General features: G+C 39.3%; 1 protein-coding gene across 2 annotated transcripts in view; it reads left to right on the top strand.

The window, feature by feature from the left end:
* Nucleotides 1-25,562, top strand: part of RGS6 (regulator of G protein signaling 6) — a 204,130-nt gene that overhangs the window by 75,996 nt on the left and 102,572 nt on the right. For both annotated transcript variants that reach the window (XM_027844836.1, XM_027844837.1), the window contains exons 5-10: nt 4,470-4,534; nt 8,866-8,942; nt 11,565-11,646; nt 13,176-13,250; nt 15,479-15,577; nt 17,866-17,927. In XM_027844836.1, coding sequence (XP_027700637.1) covers nt 4,470-4,534; nt 8,866-8,942; nt 11,565-11,646; nt 13,176-13,250; nt 15,479-15,577; nt 17,866-17,927 — 460 coding nt within the window. The remainder of the gene's footprint in view (nt 1-4,469; nt 4,535-8,865; nt 8,943-11,564; nt 11,647-13,175; nt 13,251-15,478; nt 15,578-17,865; nt 17,928-25,562) is intronic.

The raw sequence follows: 25,562 nt of genomic DNA, 5'->3' as shown, positions 1-25,562 counted from the left end.
AAAAAAAAAAAAAAGGTCATCATTAGTAGTTTATCTTCTGCTGACAAACCTTTTCAAACTTAATTAAGCTAGTCCTCTAAGCCAGACACAGAACCCATCACTGGACTTACATTCAAAGCCTTTCTTTCCAGCTTGGTAGAACCTATCAGAACATGAAGTAGGACTTGAGTAAATGCTTCTATGGTAGTCCCAGCTAATAATTCTCCTGAGATAGTGGAGTAATCAAATCCCATTTCTTTTGAGACAGTTTAGAGAATTGTCTGTTACTGGGAGAGGATCCTAGCTGCAGGGGGAATTGTATGGGTTTACAACTGAATTAATATTTGGCAGATGCTGACTGATACATCTGATTGGTTGACCAATGAGCAGTCAATCTAATTTCCAACCTTATAACTTCTGCAGTAGATAAATTTGAAGGAAGGGGGAATTATTAAATGGTAGCAGTGGAAGGAATAGAATAACAACTATTTATAGACTAATAAAATTCAGATTATCAGACCTCCAAATAGCACAAATGTGTAAGGGGAAAGGTTCCTCAGCTGTCTACATACGTTATTTCTCACTTCATTGAAAATCCACTCCTTAAATGCTGTAATCAATGGTTCTGCTCGATGCTTCTGGCCAAGAAGAGGAGTTACATTTGGCTCATAATAAAGTAAGAGCTTCTGGAGCTGCTGAAATACAGCCCATCAAAGCCCAATTCTAGAGCAAATCACTTTGTCTCTTTTTTCATGTCATTGTCATTCCTTCTTATGATTGTGAAACAGACTATTTTTGAGGGCCTTGAACTAGATAAGAGGGCCAAAGTCAAGGTTTTGTCTCTTATAAACAGCATAGACCTTCCAAATTTACATATACATATATATGTATGTGTATATATATGTATGTATATATATATATATATCATGTCTTTTTCCTCTTTCAAGACCATTTCTAGGATTCATAGTTTAAATGTGCCCCACTTTCATTGATATCAACACTGTATGTGACCCTGTTGAGATCAAATTATTCCTCTGAATTCTCTTGCCTCAACAATTTCATTCCCATTTCACAGATAAAGTCATTAAGGTCAAAAATAGCAAAGTATTCATTTCATTCACAAAGAAGAACTAATAATCATTCAACCAATAAGTATTTTTGAGCATCTGTTCTGTAAAATGAGGGAGCTAGACTAATTGGCTGGCGTCTCTTCCAGTTTTCAAACTGTGATCCTATGAATGTTCAAGCAACTAGGGAACCCAGAAAAAGTCAAAGATATGGTCTCTGTTCCTAAGAACCTTAATGTCAAATTGGAAAGACAAGAAATGTACATAAGAAACAATTAGAGAAAATTCAAAACAACATATAACCAAGTATCAATTGGCATGTACAGATTATAAGTGAGTTGAAGCAAAAGAGAAATCATTGCAGATCAGAATGATGCTGGCTGTATGTCCATGCCTTTTGCCCAGGCTACACCCCATGCAGGGAATGTTCTTCTTTCTGGCTTCCCATCTCCTAGAATCCCTAGCTCCCTTCTAAACTTACCTCAAGTACCACATCCTACATGAATACCCATTTGGGTTATTAATTACTTCCCATCAAAATTATTTTATGTTTATTTGTATATAAAATATATCTAGTGACATATTTCATGTATTACATATGTATTTCTATTCATGTATTTGTATTTACATATAGTAAAATGTGTCTACTGATGGAGGCAGATACTATGAAGAGGTCACTAAAAATTTGGAGTGAGAGGACTTGGATTCAAATTCCTAGTTCTATCAGTTACTACCTATGTGACCTTGCCTCATCCTCTCTGCGTCTCACAGGTTTACACAGGGAAGAAAAAAAATTTCACAAATACAGACTGCCTGGATTAATCTAATCAGCAGTCTTCCTCATCTGGGACCTTAGTTACAAGAGATACAGGGTGAAAGGCTATGGATGATTCAATGCAATATATCACCACTACTGGAAGGATAACAAACACTGTCATGTCTGACAGTGAAATGAGTAGCATCGCCCCTATATACAAATAAGTAGGCATTTATTTATAACCTAGAGAACCTCATCTGACCACATCTTCTGAGTTATTGGCTAATCTTCTCCCTGAACAGGCCTTCTCATAATCTGGAGAAGTGGTATAAACCAGAGAGGTCAAACTTAAGATCTGCAAAACTCCTTAATGAGGCCCTGAATCCAACTAAAATGTGACTGGGAAATGTTTAACAAAATGAATAGAAATACAGTACAACATAGATAATGTTAATTTGTGGTTTTCTAAGTCAATATGTAGCCTGCAGGTGTCTGTTTCTATTTGAGTTTGACACTGTTACAAGCTATTGGACTCTCTCTCTCACACATCCTGCGTTTTCCAAACAACCCTGGCCAAAACAAAGCAGTGACAGTGGCAGGAATCCTGAATGTACCCACTTTCTTGCCTCTTTCTGCTCTCACAACTGAGTGATAAGCCCAGCTCTCTGACTTTTTTTTTAATTTAATTTAATTTATTTTGTTCCATTTTAAGTTCCAAACTGTCTCCTTCCCTCCTTCCCCATCCCACACTACACAAACATGCACACACACACATACACACACACACACGAGTAAATTCTTCTATGGTAGTCCCTGCTAATTCTTCTTCTGAGATAGTGGGGCAATCAAATCCCATTTCTTTCAAGACATTTTGGAGAATTATTATCTGTTATTGGGAGAGGATTCCAGCTGCAAGGGGAATGGGGGGTGTGTGTGTGTGTGTAAAACCATACTATGAAAACTTCTATTTATTAATTCATTCTGTGGTGGTGGATAGTGTCTTTCTTTGTAGGTCCTTTGTAGTTGATTTGAGTATTTATAATACTCAAAATAACTAGTCACACATAGTTATTCTTCAACCATGTTGCTGTTACTGTATACAACATTCTCTTTGTTCTGCTCATTTCCCTCTTCATTATTTCAGGTAAGTCTTTCCATGTTTTTTTAAATCAATCTACTCATCATTTCTTATAGCACAGTAGTATTCCATTACAATCATATACCACAACTTGTTTAGCCATTCCCCAATTGATGGGCATCCCCTCAATTTCCAATTCTTTGACATCAAAAAGAAAGCGTCTATAAGTATTTTAGAATATATAGGTTCTTTTCCTTTTTCCCTGATCATCTTGAGAGACAAACCTAATAGTGGTATTGCTGGGTCAAAGGATATATACAGTTTTATAATTCTTTGGGCATAATTTGAGATTTCTCTCCACCCCTAACTTTAGATACCCTGAGACTGGATCAGTTGTGATGGTGCTTGCAATATGCAAAATTTCCCCCTTCTCTTTACCCACCTATCTTATGCATCTATTTAGTGCTTACTATGTGCCAGGCACTATGCTAAGAGCCAGGATACAAAGGAAGGCAAAAAAAAAATCCTTGCCCTCAAGAAGCTTACATTCTAAGAAGGGAGGCAATGGGGAAATAACTAAGTAGATACAAGATATATACATAGTAGATTTAATACATTCTATGAGGGGAAGGCATTAGCAGCTGGAGGGAACCAGAAAAAGCCACACAGAGTAGATGAAATTTGAGCTGAGTCTTGAAGAAATCATTGAAACTACTTGTTAGAGGAGGTGAGGGAGTAACTTGAAGCCTTTTCCATTTCTGCTTCCAAGATGCCTTCATGTATTCATTAAGTATTTATTTACCTGTTCTGTGCACTCTGCTAGGTGATGGGAATGTTGTACCAGAAATATGTGTGTGTGTGTGTGTGTGTGTGTGTGTGTGTGTGTGTGTCAGGACAGGGGATGGAAGTGTCATGCTATATCCTGGAATCAACAAGTGGCTCATATTTCTTGGTGACCAAATCCTGACATGACACATGACTCCTTAAGAGTGGAGGCTATTCATTACTTCTTCTTTTCTTACATTTCTCACAGTGTCTAGCATAGTACTGGGCACAGAGGTGCCCAGCAAATACATGATTGATTGACTGATTACTCCACTAATGCTACTTATTGCTAATTGTAATGATTATAGAACTTTACTATACTTTTTACATGATTTCATTTGATTCTCAGGATAGCCCTATAAGGTTGGTAGTGCAAGTATTATTCCCAATTTGCAGGTGAGAAAACTGAGCCTTAGATTGGTTAATTGGACCTATTCAAGTACACATGACTAATAAGTAAAAGAGATTAAATTAAAAGCCAGGTCTTTTGAGTGCAAAGGGTAGAGAGGGTTAGGTTTTGCATTCAAATATTGACTCAAATTTGGGTTCCAACATTGACTCAGATACTACTTTGTGACCTTGAGGAAAATCAATTAACCTGTCTGGATCTCACTTTCCTCATCTGATAAATGAAGAGGTTGGACTAGATGATCTCTAAGATCCCTTTCAGCTTGAAATTCATGATCCTCAGTCCTGATCTCTTGCCACCCATCTTGCCTTGAGTCATGGTTTTGGTGCAATGTTATTTCTCTTCTTCTCTTAGCCATTTATCTGTGTAAGAGGACAATGCAGAATAAAGCAAGATTGGAATTGGCAGATTATGAAGCTGTAAGTATAACTACCTCCCTGGACAGGTGTGGGAGGAGGAGGGTTAAAAGATATCTTTGCATCTATCTGGGTTTGAACCATCATTTCCCCCTTTTCAGTCCCTCTGCCTCCTTTGTTCTCGGCTCTAAATGGCCTCCCTCTGATAGTTTTTATGACCCTGAGAATAAAGTTGTGTCCCCACACATTCAATAGTTCTTGGTATCAGAGGAAGATTCTTAGGGTAGATTAAGCTTATAGGATCTGTGTGATTCATGTGACATCCTTCCCAGTGCCCCTCTTCCCACTCCAAATCTCAGATTCATGACTTTTCTCCATAATTCCTTCCAAGAATTTGATCCCCCACACCGCCTCCCTACCAGCCTTGAAGCCACATGTTACACCACGGAGCAGAGAGTCTATTACTGTTCAAGAGGAGAATTATCGGTCTTCGATCTTGATCGCCCCAAGAACTCTGTTCCCAATGGGGTGCCTCCACTTCATAGAGGAGAAAAATGAAGTTCAGAGAAGTTTAAATACAAAATCAACACAGATGATAAAAATTATGACTGTAGCCAATGATTTCCACCTCCTCCTCCAAACCCATCTTTATAAGGCTAATTTTAAATCTTCCTCCTCCTCCTCTGTTCCCTACCCACCCTCCTGTGAAGGTACTAATGAATAGTGAGATGGCTAAAGAGCTGGCAGCAGAGGGAAGAGAGGCAGCACAGAGGGTCAGGATTAATTTTCTCTTGTATAATCAAACATTATCCCTACCTCTAAATCTACCCACCTACCAAATTCCCCTCTCCTTCCTGCTCTTGTGGGCTCCCACAATTAACTTGAAGCCTAATGCAGTCTGTTGGGCACAGGGGCCAGCCAGCCCTACCCATGCTCTGCCATACCCACACTAAGGCTCCATTGTTCAAGACAGACTATCTGAGTTGGTTGGTCAGTCAATATACATTTATTAAGTGCCTATTATTATGTGCCAGGCACTGTGCTAAGTGCTGAGGATACAAAGAAAGGCAAAAGACAGTCGCTGCTCTCAAAGAGCTCATGAACTGATGGGGGAAACAACATGCAAATAAATATGTACAAACAAGCTATATACAAAATAAATTGGAGATTTAGGAAGCAAGACGCTAGAAGGAAGACACCAGGGGCAGCCAGGTGGCGCAGTGGATGGAGTGCCAGTCCTGGAGTCAGGGGGACCTGAGTTCAAATTCAACTTCAGACACTAGCTGTGTGACCCTGGGCAAGTCACTTAACCCTGTTTGCCTCAGTTTCCTCATGTGTAAAATGAGCTGGAGAAGGAAATGGCAAACCACTTCAGTATCTTTGCCAAGAAAACCCCAAATGGGGTCATGAAGAGTCAGACGAGACTGAAAATGATTGGACGATAACAACACAAGAATTAAGTGGGATCAGCAAAGATTTCCTTTAGGAAGTAGGATTTTAGCTGAGATTTAAAGAAATCCAGAAGGCAGAGATGAGGAGGAAGAGCATTCCAGATATGGAGGACAGCCAGTGAAAATGCCCAGACTCAAGAAATGGTATGTCTTCTTGGAGGAATAGCAAGGAGGTCAATGCATAGACAAGACTAGACCATTATCCCTTGAAACTGTTGTCATAACAACAAGAAGTATTTATTAAGCATCTCCTATGTACCAGGCACTGTCCCCAGGAACTAGGGATACAAGTACCAAAAATAGCAAAGTAGGACTAAATTATAGTCACTAATGCTATTTCAGAAACTTTTCCACGTGTATTACAATTGTGTCATTCATGACCTAAGTGGCTCCAAGATTCTAGGCTCATACAGGTTGGGTCCGATAAAGGAGGGTCAGTTTCTCTCTTTGGCTCCTTATCCCCACATGGGACAGCTCCTCCAGTAAGAGATCACCCCCTTGCCTTTCAGTTTCCAGTCATCTTAGAGGCAGCCCTGGTCACTGGGAAGCTATCAGAGCGATTCCCTATGTCTCCTCAGATAAAACTAGTGTGGATGCCAGGAGAGGTGCCCCTAGGTGCTTCTAAATAGCCCATAATCTCATCTAGTTGATGGAGGACTCCCCTAGTAACCTCTTTATACTAGCAGTAATAATAATGATTAATATTTCCATAGCACTTTTACCTACTATATGGTCTCGATTCTAACAGGACTAGGTAGGTAATAATATAAGTAACATTTATACAGGGCTTTAAAGTTTACAAAGAACTTGACATACATGATCTCATCTGAACCTCGCAACAATCTCATGACGTACAGGTACTACAGGTAGTTATCCCCATTTTATAGGTGAGGAAACTGAGGCTCAGAGAGGGTAAGTGACCTGCCCCTAGTCTTGGCTAATAAGGATCAGAGGCAAGATGTGAACTCATGTCCCCTTGAATCCACGTCCATCATTCTTTCCACTAATACCAGGTAGCTTCTTATCCACCTATCTGTAGTATCGTTCATTGACTTTGATGAACTTTCTAACCAAACTGTAAAATTGTCATTAAGGCAGCTAAGGGGCACAGTGGATAGAGCACTGGGCCTAGAGTCAGGAAGATCTGAGTTCAAATCCAGCCTCAGATACTTACTAGTTGTGTGACCCTGGGCAAGCCATTTAACCTCTATCTGCCTCAGTTTCCTCAACTGTGAAATGGGAATAATAATAGCACCTACCTCTCAGGTTTGTTGTGAAGATTAAATAGGATAATATTTGTAAAGCACTTAGACATGCTTGATACATAGTAAGCTCTTGATAAATACTCTTTTCCCATCCTTTCTCACATTCTGGGAGTTCAAAGCATCTTGGGCACAAGCTGGCAGCCTTGGCACCTTTGAGTTCCTTGTAGCTAGACATTTCACCCCTCCCCCCCATCAATATAATGCTGTTTTGAAACCTTTCCTTATTTGTAGTCTGGATGTAAAAGTTTTTGGACTGATTATATATATATATTTTTTGGCAAGGTAGTTGGGGTTAAGTGACTTGCCCAGGATCACACAGCTAGTAAGTGTCAAGTGTCTGGTCTGAGACCAGATTTGACCTCTGTCCTCCTGACTCCAGGGCTGGTGCTTTATTCACTGCCGTCACTTAGCTGCCCAACTGCTTATATTTTTAATATTTGTTTATGTAACTTCCTTAACCATAGGGAAAAGATTCAGGCCCAAAAATGTAATGATCCACTTTGTATCTCTCACCCACATCTTCCATTTTCCATGTAAAAGAATGTTCAGAATAGATAGTGGCACCAATTCCCAGTGAAGTTTAAATACTATAAAAAGCTCAAAGGATTCTCAAAAATAAAAAGAACAGAAAAAATTCCAGGGGTCATTTTTGTTTCTGTGCCTATTTGTACATACAGGCATAATGTTAGCTGCCTATATGATACTTTTCAGTTTAATCCCCTTTTATATTAATAACCTTCTAATAAAAGCAATCAATTAAGTGTTGGCACCAACCCTATGAAAATACATAGCAGAATGTGAACTCTGGCCTTGCATTCAATCAGAATTAGGCAGGCGATTAGCGAGCCTGTCAACTTACTACCCTGTCTACTGCCCACTATGTGTAATCCTACTGAATTAAAGAATTAAAAAGAACACTTCTCCCTTTTTTCTTTCGGAGAGACTTTTAATGAAACATTTTTTCTTGTTCTCTCTGCCTTTATTGTTTTTTATGCACTTTTCAATTAGAAAATCAAATTCTCTTCCCTTCCTTCCCTGCCCCACCCCAGCCTAACAGAACTGCTTTGTGTATAGTAAAGACTAAGAGACAAGTTAGAATTAAAGACCTCTAAGGCCCCTTCCAGCACTAAATCTGTAATGATGGAGACTCCATCTCTGCATTGGTCAGATTCTAGAAGACTAAGTTGGTCTCACAGGCTTCTCTTCTGTTAGAGTGACCTAGTTTAAAGAATAGATGATAAGTCCAGAAAAACCATCCCCATTCTCCTAGTTTTTGTTTACAGAAATGTCCAGCAGGCATCATTTATCCCCAAATCCACAGAGCACAAATAGAAAACTCAAGCACATCTCTAGACCTTAACTTATACTGGGTATGTAGCCAAGCAGTGGGTATTACGTACATAGATGAGACCTATTGGAAGAAAAGTTCCCCGGGTTCCCTCTAAACTTCATACAGATAATTCCTTCAGCTGGCATGCTGATGATGATTGGAAGTGCATTCCTGTGCAGCAGAATATGGTACAAAGCTAAATCAAGTTCCAGTCTAGTAAATTTAAAATGGGGGACCATTATATTGTTCTGTCTAACCAATATGGATGAGCACACATGTAATGAGCATGGTAGCCATGGTCCAATACTTATTATGATTAATGCCGTCATTGATTTCATTTTTTATCAGGAAAACCTAGCAAGACTCCAGAGGGCCTTTGCAAGGAAGTGGGAATTCATCTTTATGCAAGCAGAAGCCCAAGTGAAGTATGTGAATGGAACAGAGCCTCTTCCAGGAAAAGAAGGGGTTTCATTCCAAATGTGTGTCTTCATTGCATGTGTTCAAGGGAGTCAGCAACCAGAGTTAGGATTTCTGGTTCTCCTCCCTATTTTCTAATGAAAACAGCTTTGTGGAAATAAAGGCCAGGATTTGCCTAGAAATCACTCTGAATTTTCAGCCCAGATGGTGTTTTTTTCTTATAATTCAATGTGTGTCTTCTTCTTGGTTAATTTCACACTAGGAAAGTTATCAAGTGGGTGTTTTAGAATTCTTATAGGAAAATCCTTCCTCCATCGTTTCTTAACCTATAACCCTGACTTGAACAATCTATTGTTCCCTAAATAATTTCCAAGCCACTTTATGTTCTGTGTTGAAATTCATTTAGATATCTGGAGATTTCTTCTGATTTCAACAAGCATGTTTTCCCCCCCAAATAAGAGCCTTTACATTTGGTACAGGCGATACCAAGTACCAGAGATGGATACAATAAAGAAGCATGTATGCTTCCCTTCCAGTACTTTCGGATTGGCAGAAGTTCTTATAAGAAATTCGATACATAGATAGGAAGAAAGAGGTTGGAAAGGTGTAGCCACCCTTGAAGATCTGAGGCATGCTACTTATAGCTTACACAGAAAAGGCTCTTTGATCTCTTGACAAGCATCCCATACAAGCATCAGGTGTTAGGGACCCATACTCCAAGAAGTAACCTAGCCTGTATTACTCAAAGCCTTCCTTGTCTAACAGTATAAGATCTAGAGGCAACTCTGCATGGACCACTGTCGTAACCATTGCAGCTCATTGCCCTACATCCCCTTTCTCTTTCATCATTTTATCTTTCTAAATTGGAACTCATTGGATGTTCACTTTGGTAAAGGGGTTGGTGTATAATATTCTAAATTTCTCCCCAGTCACTGCTACTCTCTTCTCTCCTAATTCCCTCCATTAGCATGGCCAAATACCATCTTTCCAAAGGCTTGTCTCCCCATCCTTCCCATTCTCACTGCTAGCATATTGAGACCCCTCTACTTACTATGAATGTGTACAGGATGCCCCATGTTCCCCTTTTCCTTTCCCTCCCACTTCCCTTCTTTTTAGATTTACACTGACAGATATAGACTTTGGCAGGTATACTGTGGAATGAAGCTAAAAAGCCCCGCCTTCACTACAACCAGTCTCACTCATGACATCCTCTCCTGCTACCAACCCATACAGCCCCCTGTGGTACAGTAAAAGAGAAAAATGGTAGGGACTTTGTTCAAATTGATGATTCTTAGGATGCCATTGTGTTAACTTCTATATTATGGGTTCTGTTGACAGGTTATCCATCTGACCCTCCTCCTGCATTCCTCTTCCTTCTCACAATTCATTATGCTCTGCCTCTCACCCAAGATCTCATCACTCTCTCTCAGTAACCTTAGCAAGCCAGGTGTCCTCTGCACAGTGTGTTATATCACTCCAGAGTTGGTTACTGCTACAGAAGGAGCCGTGGCCCATGGAGAAACTGATGATAGTGGGTGGGGCAGAAATTGGAACAGGAATTACAAGGTTTATAATCTCTTTGCATCCAGAAGATCCTGGAAAACAAAGAGAAAAGTTAATTTGTACTTTCAGAATAGAAGAACCTCACATGTTACAAAAGGAGGGGGAATTGTCACTTGATACACATATGGTATTTCTCGATTAACTTTTTTGATTAACTTTGTGATTACTTTATAATTGTGAACCATTTAAGTACATGGCAATTATCATGAAAATCACAGGGTGATTATAGGTTTATTTCAGCCCAGTAAACTAAAGTGCTCCTGTGAGATTTGAAAGCTAGAAGTTCCCTGGTACGTGGCAATTAATCTGAGTTACTTCTTACTTACAGAAGGAGTATGAAGCAATACACTTTTTTTCTTGTTTTAATAAAAGCCTCTCATCTGGGCTACTGATTAGAAAACAAAATATTTCTTTTGTCACCTGTAATTTACTTTTCACAATTTGTTCATCCACCAGCAGGGATTAATGAAACCAAAATAGGGTTGATATTTGATTTCTAGATCCTGTCATGTGCTGAGGTTCTTTCTCTGATTTGGGAAAAAGGTGGAATGGGAGGAGACTCAGCTTAAATTGAAGTCTTGAAATTATAGCAAGTTAGACCTAAAGCAAACTTACAAATTTAAGGATGGAAAACGGACTGGCCCCCATTTAAATTTTATACACTAAATGCCACCCCAATTCAACAAGCAATTATTAAGGACCTGCTAAAATGATCCCTGCCCTTAAGCAGTGTGTGTTTTAGCTTACATTCAACCAACTTTTAGCCAACTGATTTTCTCCAGCATCATGTGCAATTCCTTTCCGTTATAGAGCTCTTTGTAAGTCGGGCCCCAAACATATTTTCTTTTGTTAATTTCATTGTGAAGTATAGTGGAGGGCAAGAGGGAAGGCGCCAACATTTTACACAAATGGGCCTCACGCTCTTAAAATGACCACAGTAAATGTATTTGTTCCATTTGCCAATAGATGCACTAATTCCCTAGAAATGCAAATAGGGGTGGGCAGAAGAAAATGAAAAAGAAAAAAGACAAATGCAAATTATTTCTCTTTTCTGTTTCCATTTTTAGGATTGATCGGAAAAAAGATAAAACAGAAAGAAAAATTTTGGATAGTCAAGAAAGAGCCTTCTGGGATGTTCACAGGCCAGTGGTGAGATGGTTTTGTGTAGTTTTATAGGTTTTCTCATTTTCCTTATCCCCTTCTAAGACCAAAGGCAGTCTTTAGCCTACAAAAGTCTGTCTTTGGGAAATGGGTGATCTCCCATTTTATTATTCATTCATTTGTTGTTGTTCCATCATACTCAGTCATGTTCAACTCTGCATGACTCTGGGCTGGAGCTCTATCAAATGTGCCACCTAGTTGACTTTATTCATTCATATGATTACTTTATTTTCCCTAAAAGCTACACAAAGTTGACTCTAAAATGTTTATCCTTGAAAATAAAAGTGATTTCCCTCTCTCTCCACCTCCTCAGCAAATTGTTTTCTCAGGGAAACAGCACAGTTCACATTTCCAGAGTAAAAACATTTCCATTTTCACAAATACTTAAATGTGACAGTTAAAGTTAGTCCTTTTTAAGACTTTTAAAAAATTCCACATAATCACCATGAATTATATATCCCTTCATAAAATAGGAGGGTGGACTAAGGATGGTTCCCTTTTCTTATCCTTTTCACGTAATTAAAAATGGTTAAAGTATTCAAGCCCAGACTTTCAAAAAACTGGCACAAAAAATTCAGTCCCCACATGGTGAGGACCATAAGATAGCACAATGGATAGAGTGCTGAACCTGGAGTCAAGAAGACTCATCTTTCTGAGTTCAAATCTGGCCTCAAACACTTGCTAGCTGTGTGTCCCTGGGCAAGTCACTACATCTGTTTGCCTCAACTTCCTCATCTGCAAAATGAGCTGGAGAAGTAAATGACAAACTCCTCCAGTATCTTTGCCAAGGAAACTCCAAACAGGGTCACAAAGAGTCAGACATGACTGAAACAACTGAACAACAACATGACCCTGGGTGAGTCACTTAATCTGTATTTCCTTCAGTTTTGTTGACTATAAAATGGGGGTCAATAATAGCACCTACCCAACAGGGTTGTTGTGAGGATCAAATAAGATGATATTTGTAAAAGCTTAGCACACTGCCTGGCACATAGCAGGTACCATGTAAATGCTTATTCCCTTCCTTCCCCTTATTACTTTTAGTCAGCAGAGAAAGCATCTTTGTTAAAAGCCATTTATAAATATCATCATCCTGATCATATTAAAATCTGTCATTTGGCATAAGGCAAACACAGATCCACTGAACAAAATTAATTTGTTCACTGGAGAAAATCAAATATATACAGGGTATCCCCAAAGTCTTTGTGCAGTACTAAGCTATTTATAACTTAATACTAGCTCAACACTTTAAGCTATTAATAGCGTTAACACTAGCTTAATACTTTAAGCTATTAATAACTCAAAATCATACAAAGACTTTGGGGATACCCCGTATTTGTATGCTTATGTATTTTTAATAGAATTTTGCCTTTCTTTATATTCCCAGTGCTTAGCATGTTGCCTTGCAAAAATAATCACTAAACAAGTAATTGTTGGCTTGACTTAATGGTGGTAATAAGGTCATTTGGGTCAATTAGAGCTTTAATTATTAACTTTTACAATGATTCCTTTCTCAGCCAGGTTGTGTGAATACAACAGAAATGGATATCAGAAAATGTCGTAGGATGAAGAATCCTCAGAAGGTCAAAAAGGTCAGCTCATTTAGCTGAATTTAAAATGTTTCTATGTCAAGAATATCTCAACCTTCCTGTTGCTTGGGCAATAGACTGTAAGACCAAGGAGCGTTTCATTTTTTTAGGGAGCCATGACTGTCACCCAGGGCCCCCTTCCTTCCAAGGGTCTCTATTAAAGCACCATATGGGACTTAAGCCTTGGTTCAACCAGCCCAGGATTCTGACCGACTATGATCCTAAGAGACATACTATTGGAGGACTTGTTTGTAGCTGAAAGAACCCTGGAATTGTGTTTGAGAACCAATTGTGCCACTTACTGACTTACGTGGCTTAATATCTCAAAACTCCAGTTTCTTCATTAGTAAATGGAGACATAGTATTGGCACTATCTACCTTACCCAGCTGTCATGAGAAATGAATGCGATAATGTACTTAAAAGTAATTCGTAACCATCAAGTACTGTATATAAAGTATAAACTATAATGTTAACCTCATAAGGTTAGGAGTAAAAATATCCCTCCTTTCCCTACTATGAAGTCTAGTTATAAAATTGAAGTCATTTTTGACTCTTTATTTTTATCCTTCACTGGTATAGCAAGGTCCTATTCTTATAGTGTCAACCTTATGAGGGGATATGGACAAAAATCTTGCAGGATGGGCAGGCACAAATGGGATGGAATCTGCATCTTTGGAGGGAATATCCACATTGATGAAATCCCAGATCCATTTGCATTTTTGAGTATTTGAATTCTGTTGTAACATGCCCCACTGTGTAATGTAGAGATATAATCCTTTTACTTACCATAGCCTATTTATGAGAATGCTCAATTTGGAATCAATCCAAATTCTACCTCCATTGCTAATTGAGTATGGGATTATGGGAGAGAAACTTAAACTGTTGAAGACTCAGTTTCTTCATCTGTAAAATGGCAATGATAATTATACTAATAGTACCTTCTTTACAGGGTTGTTGTGGGACTCAGATGAGATTATATATGTGAATAACTTCTCAAAACTTAAGGTGCTATATAAATTATCAACCATTATTACTTCTCCTAAAATTACTCTTTTCAGCCTTTGAGAAGGTTGCCTTAGTCACATGCAAGTCAAGACATTCCCCTCATGATGTCATTGGTCCTCTTTGAGAATAAGAGACAACAATAACAAGAAGAAGTACTCCAGAAGTTGATAGACAAATCTCTCTCCATGCTATCTGTGTACAGGTCTTGATGAAATTCAATCATAACACTACTGAGCCTTTTGTCTTCCTATGCTGAAGAGTCCCTGGTTTATCAGTCTATCCTTTAGGGAAAAGAAATGTCTATGTCACAGCTACAATTTGTTAGGCTACAATAAACCTATGTGGAGACAATCCTTGATGTAACAGTTTGTTGAAAAGGAGATAATAGGAGCGTTCAGAGTCCATGCTTTTAAGCAGCCTGAGGAACTACAAGAGAAATCCATCGAGGCACTTTTTTTATACAAATAATGAAATATTAACCCATGTGTAATACAACTATTTCTCAGAACTTAGTTCAATATAGTTATTTGGTGGTGCAGTGGATGAGAGCACTAGGCCAGGAAGCAGAAAGACCAGAAAGACCAGAATTCAAATGTGACCTCAGACAGTTACTAGCTGTGGAATCCTGGGCAAGTCACTTAACCCTTGCCTGCATAAAACTGGAGAAGGAAATGGCAAACCATTCCAATTTCCTTGCCAAGAAAACCCTATGGACAGTTGGTCCACAAGGTCACAAAGAGTTAGACACGACTGAACAACTGAACAAAAATTTCTCGGAATTTATTTCAATACAATTATTTTTCAGAATTGTCGTCCTGTTATTTCTTCATTGGTTAGGTTTATCATGACCTTGGCGCCTCAGTCACATTGGCTTAACTTTGGCAGAACCATCTATTTAGGTTTGGTTCCGGTCCATATACCTGTTCTTGGCAGGAGCTAGGGAATTATAAGACTATTCTCTAAAATCATGCTGTATTACGATTTAACCTCCCAAAGGCTAGGCTATTTTGCAAATTAACCCTCATATATATCCTTAAAAACTGTACTGGGGGAGAATCTGAGGCTAGAGATCACCATAGTCCTATGAGCAGATGTGAAGTTCTTCCGTTATTTCTGTGCCTGAGAAATGTGTCTGGTGTTATAGAAAGATCACTGCTGATGAGGGAAAAGGAAGGCACTGATTCCTAACAGCACCTGAATCCCTCGCATTTCCCTTCTTTTCTAGTCAGTGTATGGAGTGACAGAAGAGTCTCAGTCCCAGAGCCCTGTGCATATACCTGCCCAGCCAATCAGGAAAACTACAAAAGAGGACATCCGAAAACAGGTGCGTGTATGAATTATTCATAGCAGTTCCTAACACCCCAGAGGAAGGATGGGAAACTCTGGTTATGTTTAGGTCCAAAAAGATGAGCAAGTTTCTGAGTTCCAAGGGACATTTGCAAGGCGGTGCAGTATCGTGGAAGTACATTGGCTTTGGAAGCAGAGAACTTAGGTTCTTTGCTGTACATGTCACATAAGTTCTCTCTGAGGCTCAGAGAGTCTCATCTATAAAATGAAGGGATTGGACTAGAGAACCCCTAAGGTCCCTTTCACCTCTAAACCAATGGTTCTTTTTGGAACATAGCTGACCTGAGGTCTTCCCCAAGTATACTACTCAGCTGCTTTGATGGCGAGGAGGAAGGGGAGTTGGGACAGACTTACCTTACCAGATCGAGTTTCCACACCAAGAGCTCCCTCTCACTGGTGAAATCACAAATCTTAGAAAGTTGTCTGGAGCAAGGAAAGGTTAAATGTTGTGTTCACAGTCCTGTTCAGTCATTTCAGTCATGTCTGACTGTTGGTGACCCCAAGAGGGGTTTTGTTAGCAAAGACTAACTAGTGCGAGAGTGATTCGCCATTTCCTACTCCACCTCATTTTACAGATGAGGAAACTGAGGCAAACAGAGTTACGCAACTTGCCCAGGGACACAAAGCTAGGAAGTGTCTGAGGTCAGATTTGAACTCAGATCTTTCCAACGCCACCTAGCTGCCAAGTGCTCACAGCTATACAACCATAATTACAGAGGACTTGAACCCAGGCCTTCCTCACTCCCAGCTGGCTACAGAGAGCACAGTTGTTCTCCTAAACTCTCCCATCTTTGCTCTGCTTTTTCTACAAAGATATAATCATGTTTTATTCTTCAAAGAATTCCTAAAAAGGTTATGCTTTCTAGGGAAAACAATAGGTTGGGACCAATAGCTTTTGTTTTTAAGATTCTGAGTCTCAGGGTTGGAAGAAAAAATGGTTGTTGCTTCTCTACCTTTTCCCCTTTTTTCAGGATTCATTCAGTGAGTTTATTTTTCTCCAAGGTCAGTAGTCAGAACAGTCAGTCAATCAACATTTATTAAATGCCTACCACGTACTTGTCACTCCAAGGAAGGAAGATTAGCAGAGTTAACTACACATGACACTTTGTGTTGCTGCTGTGGTGGTTCACTCATAAAGTCATGGCATTTGGCCTCAGACAAAGCCCATTCAACAATTTAGCATCTACTGTATACCGAGCATGATACTAGGTGGATGCAAAGGAAGAAAACAGAGTCTCTGCCACTGAGCAGCTTATTGTCTCTTTGAAAAGAGAAGACATATATACCAACATAGCAATTTAATTCATGTCATTGAGCGTTTAGTAAGCACCTACCATATGCTAAGTGCTAGGGATACAGATATAAAAATGAAATAGTCTCTGTCTTCAAAGAGCTTATATTTTATTGAATTTTATTATGTTTTTATTGAATTGATCTTAATTTTCTATAAAATGAGATTAGGCTAAATTATCTCTAAATTATGTGTGTGTTTAAGTATAGAAAAGATGGTGTGAATGGCAGCTTGTCAGAGCTGAACTTAGAAAGCCTGGGTTCAAGGATAGCCTTTGACACGTAAGTGTTATGTGACCAGATGCAAGTCATTTACTTTCTCATTGCCCTGGAACAACTCTCTGAGGCTAAGTTTCAGAGTGGTTGCTGTTCTTCATTGGTCTGAGGAGTTCCATACTGAGAGCTCCTTACCTGATAAAATCATAGGCCTGGCCGAAAAGGGGGGAGGGAGGGGGGGAGAGAGAGAGAGAGAGAGAGAGAGAGAGAGAGAGAGAGAGAGAGAGAGAGAGAGAGAGAGAAGGAAGGAAGGAAGGAAGGAAGGAAGGAAGGAAAGAAAGAAAGAAAAAAGAAAAAAAGAAAGAAAGGAAGGAAGGAAGAAAAAGAAAATAAGACTGTGGGTATAAACACTGATGCGATTCAGAGTAAATAAAAGGCTGCTATAGGACTAGCAACTGTTCTAGGCAGAAGATCCAAAAGATATATAAACATGGACATTGCCCCTCAGAAACTAACAATCTTGATATACCAAATTTATATGTGTAAAATCATATATAAGATGGAAAACAATAGGAAAATCAGTTACTCATCTGTGTGATAGAGATGAAGGGAAATAGCTTCATAAAAAGAGGTTGTTGGGGAAAACTTCTTGGAGCATCTTGAGCTGGAGCTAGAAGGAAATGTAGGCTTGGAATTGGTAGAGGGAAGGGGAAAAGCATTCTGGTACAGCATTAATATACCTGTCATCTCTTTCCTCAGATAGCATTTCTGACTACACAGATAGACAGACATCGTTTAAAGATGTCCAAAGTAGCTGAAAGGTGAGTCTGCTGTTAATATTATCGCTTTCTTCTGGGTTCACAAAATGGGCGTGGACCAGGATCAGGGTATTAAGGGCACTTGATATCAAGGGTATTCCAAGAGTCAGACAAGAGTCAGTGGTGGTCTCTCGAATCAAAAGTCCAATAGACTGATACCAGTTTATTTAAGGTGACAAGTCTTACTATCCTTCTCTGGTGTCACAAGAAAAAAATACATAAACTCTAAAATCTTTGAAAGAACAATGGTCATAGAAGGAAAAAAAACCAGTCCTTCATAAGCTGTCTGATGTGCTTTCTTGATTTCTTTAAATAAAATTGTTCTCTTTCCATGTACAAAATGTCCAGGTTCATTTTATAGGGGGAAAGAACTCTTGCATGTCCTTTGAGGTAGTATTTCTATAAGCAGAAGGGGATGTGATCATCAAAAGTTATTAAATTCCTAAGTACCATCCATTGGATTGCATCCAATAAAACCTTTGTAAAGAAAACATTTGTCATGAACAAGTTGGATATACTTGGCACACACCTTTGGGATATAAGCTGCCTGGGGAGCTGGCTCTGCCCAATTATCTTGTGGGAGACTTAATTTTGCCCAGTAAATAGGCTATTTCTCAACTCAAGGCAAAACCACCTGATGAATTTTGGGGAATAAATCTAGCCGAGCTACCCCAAACTGAACATTTGTTGATCCATATGCTGCCCCTGAGATCATTAATATCTAAAGGCACCAAGACTATAAGTCAAATCCAAATATTCATTAGAAGCAATAGAAAAATGTATCCTTTTTTTCCTTCCCATAGGAAATTTGGGTTGATTTGAGGAGTTCCTGGATCATCTTGATTAAGTTACAAGATGTCCCCAGTCCTCTCAAAGTAGTACATGTTCACATCCTCAATCAAGAAGCATTTTTAACATAAAAGTTTTTAAACATTTCAATTCACAAGTATTTATTTTCTCTTTCCCCCACTTCCCTTCACTAGAAAAAGAAAAAGAAAAGCAAAAACAAAACCCTTGTAACAAATATGCATAATTATGCTGCATACACTGGCCATGTCAAAAAATACACGTCATTCTGTTTCTTGAGTCTCTCTGCCAAGACTGATGCTTCCTCATCAGTCCTCTGGAATCAAGGTTAGTCATGGCATCATCAGAGTTAAGTCTTGGGGCAGCTAGGTGGCGCAGTGGTTAGAGCACCAGCCCTGAAGTCAGGAGGACCTGAGTTCAAATCCAGCCTCAGACCAAACACTTGACACTTACTGGCTGTGTGACCCTGGGCAAGTCACTTAACCCCAATTCCCTAAAAAAAAAAGAGAGACAGAGAGAGAGAGAGAGAGTTAAGTCTTTCAGAACTCATCAAAATACATTTACTTATTAAGTTCCCACTATGTGGCAGGCATTGTGCCAGGCAATGGTGTTACAAAGACCAAAGCATTTAGTGCGGTGCCTAGCACATAGCAGGAGCTTAATAAATGCTTCTCAACTTGAAAACAGTCCCTGCCATTAAGGAATTTATAATCTACTACATTCCACGTGAATCTCCCTGTAGCCTCATCAAATTTGTTGATTGACTCTTTACTCCATAGGATTATTTTCAGACATTTAGATGGAATCTGATATCTGACAGGCACTTGTTTTCTACATTAAATAGTAATGAAAATAATCAAGTTTAAAAATACAAATGAAACAAGAACAATTTCCACTAAACTGAGAGTTGAATCTTCCACCTTCACCAAAAGACTAAAGTACTTGCTGGTGTGGGGCTATTGTATTTTTTCTACAGCACAAACCTGTTCATTTATTCCTCGAGCAAAAGCACCCCAAACGCTAGTGAGGACCACAGATCATTTGGCAGCGTACATATCATTTACCCTGACGTTGTAACCTCAGCTAACTCTGGGATCTGGTCTGTGGCTTCTGAAGCCATGCTGATATTTTCTTAAGATCATACTGGTCTTGCGGCCAAAGGACGGGCTTTTTACAGTTGCCTTAGAGATGTCGCTGTAGTTCCTTTTATCCAGGAAGAATTCTGTGAGGGAAAAAACCTAGGGTGTCTGGGGACCAACTAAATGCATCCACGGCCTTTTCCCAGAATTCCACAAATACCGCTTCGTGACATAACAACCAGGAGCTTCTCTTTGTCCGGTCGATCACCTTTGCTTAGTTCTGGTCTCTTACGTAAACCGAGAGAGTTGGGCAAATCCCTTGAGCTCTCTGGGCCTCGGTTTCCTCATCTGTAATATTAGAGGTTTGGACTGGAGGACCTCTGAGATCCCTTATAGTTCTAAAGTTGTGAGCCTGTCACCTGTGTTCTGCACCATCTCCAGGGTTTGTTGTTATTATGAACCTCAGTCATATTCTGCTCAGGTCCTTATTGAAATAAACATGATCTAATTTCTTTGCTTTTTGATTTGGGGTAGGTGCTTGTTACCCCAGTCATTATGAAGAGGACTTACACCATAGGGGGGCTTATCCAGAGCTGCATGCAAGTGTGTTATGGCACTAGTTATGGTATTTCTTCCTTTGGGGAGAAAAAGGTGGTGAGAAAAGGGAGGGGAGGGGCAGGGAGTAGAAAGAGCAGACTGGCATAGTACTAGTGTTTGTTTATTTATATTGTCAGTGAGGAGCCCTCACCTGGTATGGTCTAATTATGCTTGAGAGACTGCTCAAATTGAAGGGATTATTCCAACTGACTACTTCTCACTTCACAGCACAGAGCTCTCAGGGGTCCCCGCCCAGTGAAAGCCAGATTTTATGTGATGCGGTGACAACTGGCAACTTTTCAAAGTGACACAAAGGTTTTTCATGAGAGCCATAAGGAAACTCCCAGGGAGAAAAGGGCAAAGGAAAGGAGGAGTGTTAGCAAGAGATAAAGCATCCCACACTTACCATTTTTCAGTGTCTATGGAAAGGGGTTGGCGGGGGGAGGAGAGAGAGAGGAATATTGCCTGCCTTGCTAATGGGGGCCGTTCTGGCAGCTGTGTTTGGGTGTTACTGCTCACCTGAGGTGGAAGCAGAGCCCCTCTCAGGCGAGCACACACACATCCTGGATCTGGTTTCCCTGGGCCTGCTCCAGGTGATAAGTGTTAATTAAAGCCGTCAGGCTGAGGACCTCATCCCCAGGAGACAAAGGCATTGTTATTCACATAGTTCCATAGGAACCAAGAGGATGGGCCTTGGGGACAGCTGTTTAGAGATACAGAGGACCTCTGCAACTGAGATAAAGGGGCTTCTTAGGAAAAGCAGGAGGAACCAGTTAAACAGGGAGGAAGGAAGTGGTCTGGTCCTGAAACAAACAAATAACCAGAGGCCAGGGAACGAGGAGAGCATGGAGGCTCACTTTCTGTGGTAATGTCCTTACCCTCGTCCCTAATCTTGGCAGCCTTGGATTCTGAAGAGCCCTCTTTAAACCAGGGGTTCTTAACCTTTCTTGCGTCATGCATGGTTCCTTTGGGTAGCCTGGTGAAACCTGTAGGCCGTTCTCAGAGTAATGCTTTATTGCCTGTATGCATCATTGAAGGAAATGCCAGATTTCAGTTAGAGGTTAATGTAAATAAAGATATAATGTTTCACCCTCTGATCTGTCCACGGACCTCTTAAGAATTTCTGGAAAAACGAAATGATCCTAACCTGGGGTTATTGGCAATGCTTATCTTTTCCTTCATCGTCAACCCCTTTTTGGTGGCATTGTCATCAAGCTCTTGTATGAAGAAATTTTCCGTTTCAGAATCAAGTATTTTTATTTTAGCCCTTTTATGGAAGCCTTTCTAAAAGGTCTTGCACACCTCCCTACCTTCTTAAAAAATAATAGTAATAATCATAGTGATAATAGCTATCATTTATATAACACTTTAAGGTTTGCAAAGCACTTTACAAATATCTCATAACAACTTTGGAAGGTAGGTGCTATTATTATCATCCCATTGTATGAATAAGGAAACAGTCAGGCAGAGGTTAAGTGACTTGTCTAAGGTCACATAGCTAGTGTCTCAGACCAGATTTGAACTCAGGTCTTATTGAATATATCTTTATTCAGTCAATCTTTCAGCAAGCACTAACTGTATACTCAAGCACTGTTTAGTACTAGGAAAGAGGCAAAGATAATTAAGACCATTTCTGAATTCACAGAGCTCACAATCTGTGAGGAGAAGAGAGGAGATGTGACATCTACTAAACTATGCAATCCTATATCTGGAAAATGAAATACCATATAGTAACTATTCAATAACTGTAGGATAGACTTGGGGCAGCTAGGTGGCACAGTGGATAGAGCACCAGACCTGGAGTCAGGAAGACTCATCTTCCTGAAAACTCAAATCTGGCCTCAGATACTTCCTAACTGTGTGACCCTGGGCAAGTCACTTAACTCAGTTTGCCTCAGTTTCCTTATCTGTAAAATGAGCTAGAGGAGGAAATGGCAAAGCATTCTAGTATCTTTGCCCCCATAAATAGTATTGCTGTACCAAGGTCCACAGGGTCAGGAAGAGTCAGAAACAACTGAATGACTGAACAAAAATAAGTGCCTGAGCTTTAATACATGGATTTTGTGACATTTATTTTGGTTTTCCCAAGGCCTTTTTGCTTATTTTCTTATGCTTGATGTAGTCTGAATGATTGAGGTTGTCAGAACTATGACCTCTGGGGTATTCCTGTAGTTAGAAATAATGCTCTAATACATAGATATGTATGTGTGCACACATGGACCAATACTAATTATGGTAATAGATATACGTGTACTCACCTAACAATATGTTAGTTGGACAAGACTATTAACAAGTAGTGTCCAATGGAGGAGTCATGGGAGAGTGTTTTTATTTTTATTTTTGGTTTTGTTTTTAGAGAGGTGAAGAGGTTTATGATAATGATTCAGAATCAGATAATTGCCACCAGAAATTATAGGAAGATACAGAAACATGTCCCAGGAATGTTTCTATCTGAACTCCATCAAATAAAATGGGAAGAATGAGATAATAGAACTGGACCATTAACATAGATAAAACTATTTCCCCTAATTCCTAGGTCTAACATTGATCTATAAAAAGTTGAGCAATATTTATGCTTTTCTGTATATCTGCCCTCTGTGTCCCGTCCCCTCCCCACCCCGCCCTCGTCAGTGGTCCAAGTGTTCATAGTGAGGCCAAGATAAACCCCTGTCCTGCTTAAAGTCATCACACTACCCTGCCCCCATGGAAATGCTCGCCTTTTGCACTAGCTGCTCAACTCCCCTCATCCTCATTTGTATTTTTAGGGACTATTTATGTTTTATAGTCAACTGTGGAATTGGTTTCTTTTCAACCTCATCTCACTGACCCATCTCTGGGATTGGCACTGCTTCTTCCTCTGACTCCTGACCCACAGCAGTCATGAAATGTAATTAATGAAATGAGATAAGACAGCGTGGGACTAAGTACCCTAAGGGTCCATTAAAAACCTGCTATGGTGATAACTTCTAGGACAAAAAAACCCACCAAGAACAACTACCACCATCACAACCAAATGAAGTCAGAAGTGGGTCGTTACAACTTTCCTTTTCTGTGATTCAGATACAACCAGGTCTTTCATTCTTTCTCTCAAACTTTCTTAAGTAATTAAGGAAAGACAAGAGGTAATGTTATAGCCAGGTCAATTGCAATTAAGCCAGGGACCAACCTCAATAGAGCAAGGAGGGCTGTAGCCACAATGCCTTGGACTTGGAGTGGCCGTTTTTCCGGACAGCTCTGATCACTTACGTGTTATCTCCTTTATCCTCATGAGTATTTTTATTGAACAGATTTCTCTGGGGTGACAAGATAAGAAATGCTTCACTGCTCTAGGTCCTTGTAGCCTACAAAGTGCTACTGTATATAACCAAATGTCAAGTAATTTTATAATCAAAACTAACGAGACTGGCATGTCAAGTTCTCTTGTTTTCTTTCCTTTCTGCATCTCCAGAGTTTTGATCGTTTTCCATCTTAATCAGATTTCATTTTGCTTTATGCATCACATGACAGAAGCTGTCAGATCAAAAGGTCTGTGGGCCAAAAGATTTCTACCATTTCCTCAATTTCTAATTTTTCTTCCTATTGCCCTTTAATGAGAAGTATCCTTTCAGATCTGTCACTAGATGGGACCTTAAGGGAGTACCTGGTCCCATTCCTTAATTTTATGGATGAGAAAACTGAGACCCAGAGAGGAGAGCAATTTGACCAAGTTCAAACAGGTACCAACAGAGTTAAGATTCTAATCCAGGTTTACTGACTCCAAATTCAGTGTTCTTTCCACTACTCTACATTGTTTTCTGTCAATAAGCTTGAATTCATGAGTCCTTTTAAACTTAAAATTCTTTTTTTATGTATATATACGTGTGTATATATTATATAATCTAAATTATAATTATATTACATATGTTATATAACATATAATAGAATATAGCATATATATTATATGAATTATAGTATATAATGTAATTATTTTTATATTACATAAATATGTAAATATTACATATAATATAAATTATGTATCATATAATATATTGTCATATTAAATAATATATATTATACATGTGGCATACATAATTTTATATTATCTAAATATATCTATATCTATATATGTATCTATATCTATGTCTATCTATATGTATCTTCTTTCTAAAATACTCAGTTTTGTGACCTTCCCAGAATTCTTACTTGGGCAACTAGATAGCATAGTAGATATAGTGTGCTGGCCTGGAGTCAGAAAGACCCAAGTTCAAATCAGGCCCAGATACTCACTAGCTGTATGACCTTGGACAATCTAACCTCCATCTGCTTCAGTTTCTTCAACTGTAAAATGGGGTTAATGATAGTCCCTACCTCCCAGGGTTGTTGCAAAGCTCAAAATAGAAAATATTTGTAAAGTATTTCCATTCACTCTCCCCTCCTCACTATCAACATACCTGTAGCCAATGGTATGTAGTTCTCCATGCTCTGGAAACCTCATTCTATCTCTGCTTACTCTGACTGTTCCCACGTTTGTTCCCAATGTATAGAGCTATCATGTTCATTACCATCTCTCCCAGTGTTAAACCTTTCTTCTTATGCATGGTAAGGAATTTGGAACATTTGCAGATGGGAAATATAAAACCTCAACCACTTTTTCTAGCTTTTTTCAAAGTTGCATGCAATGACCTTCAAGGTCCCTTTAGGTTGCACAGTGGGTAGAGCATTGGGCCTGGAGTCAGGAAGACTCATCTTCTTGAGTTCAAATCTGGTCTCAGACACTTTCTAGTTGTGACCATGGGCAAGTCACTTAACCCCTATTTGCCTCAGTTTCTCATCTATAAAATGAGCTGGAGAAGGAGATGGCAAACCACTCTTTCTTTCTTTCTTTCTTTCTTTCACTTAGACCCACTAGCCCTAAGTGAGCCAACTTATCAAATATACTGGCCCCAGAGTCAACACCCAACTTTCACACTTCTAAGGCTGGCAAAACCACTGACCTAGGAGGCCATGATTCATTAAAAAAATTTTATAAGCAAATTTCAATATGATTGACTTCCTTTATAATTCTATATATATTTTATTCATTAAAAATATTTGTTCTGATAAGTAATGTATAGGTTTCTATACCAGACTTCTTTCTTTCTTTCTTTCTTTCTTTCTTTCTTTCTTTCTTTCTTTC

This window comes from Vombatus ursinus, unplaced genomic scaffold (genome assembly GCF_900497805.2).
Source record: "Vombatus ursinus unplaced genomic scaffold, bare-nosed wombat genome assembly UNPS02014945.1, whole genome shotgun sequence".
NCBI classification, from domain to species: domain Eukaryota; kingdom Metazoa; phylum Chordata; class Mammalia; order Diprotodontia; family Vombatidae; genus Vombatus; species Vombatus ursinus.
Note: the sequence above shows the minus strand (reverse complement) of the source record. Positions and strands in the feature narration are given on the sequence as shown.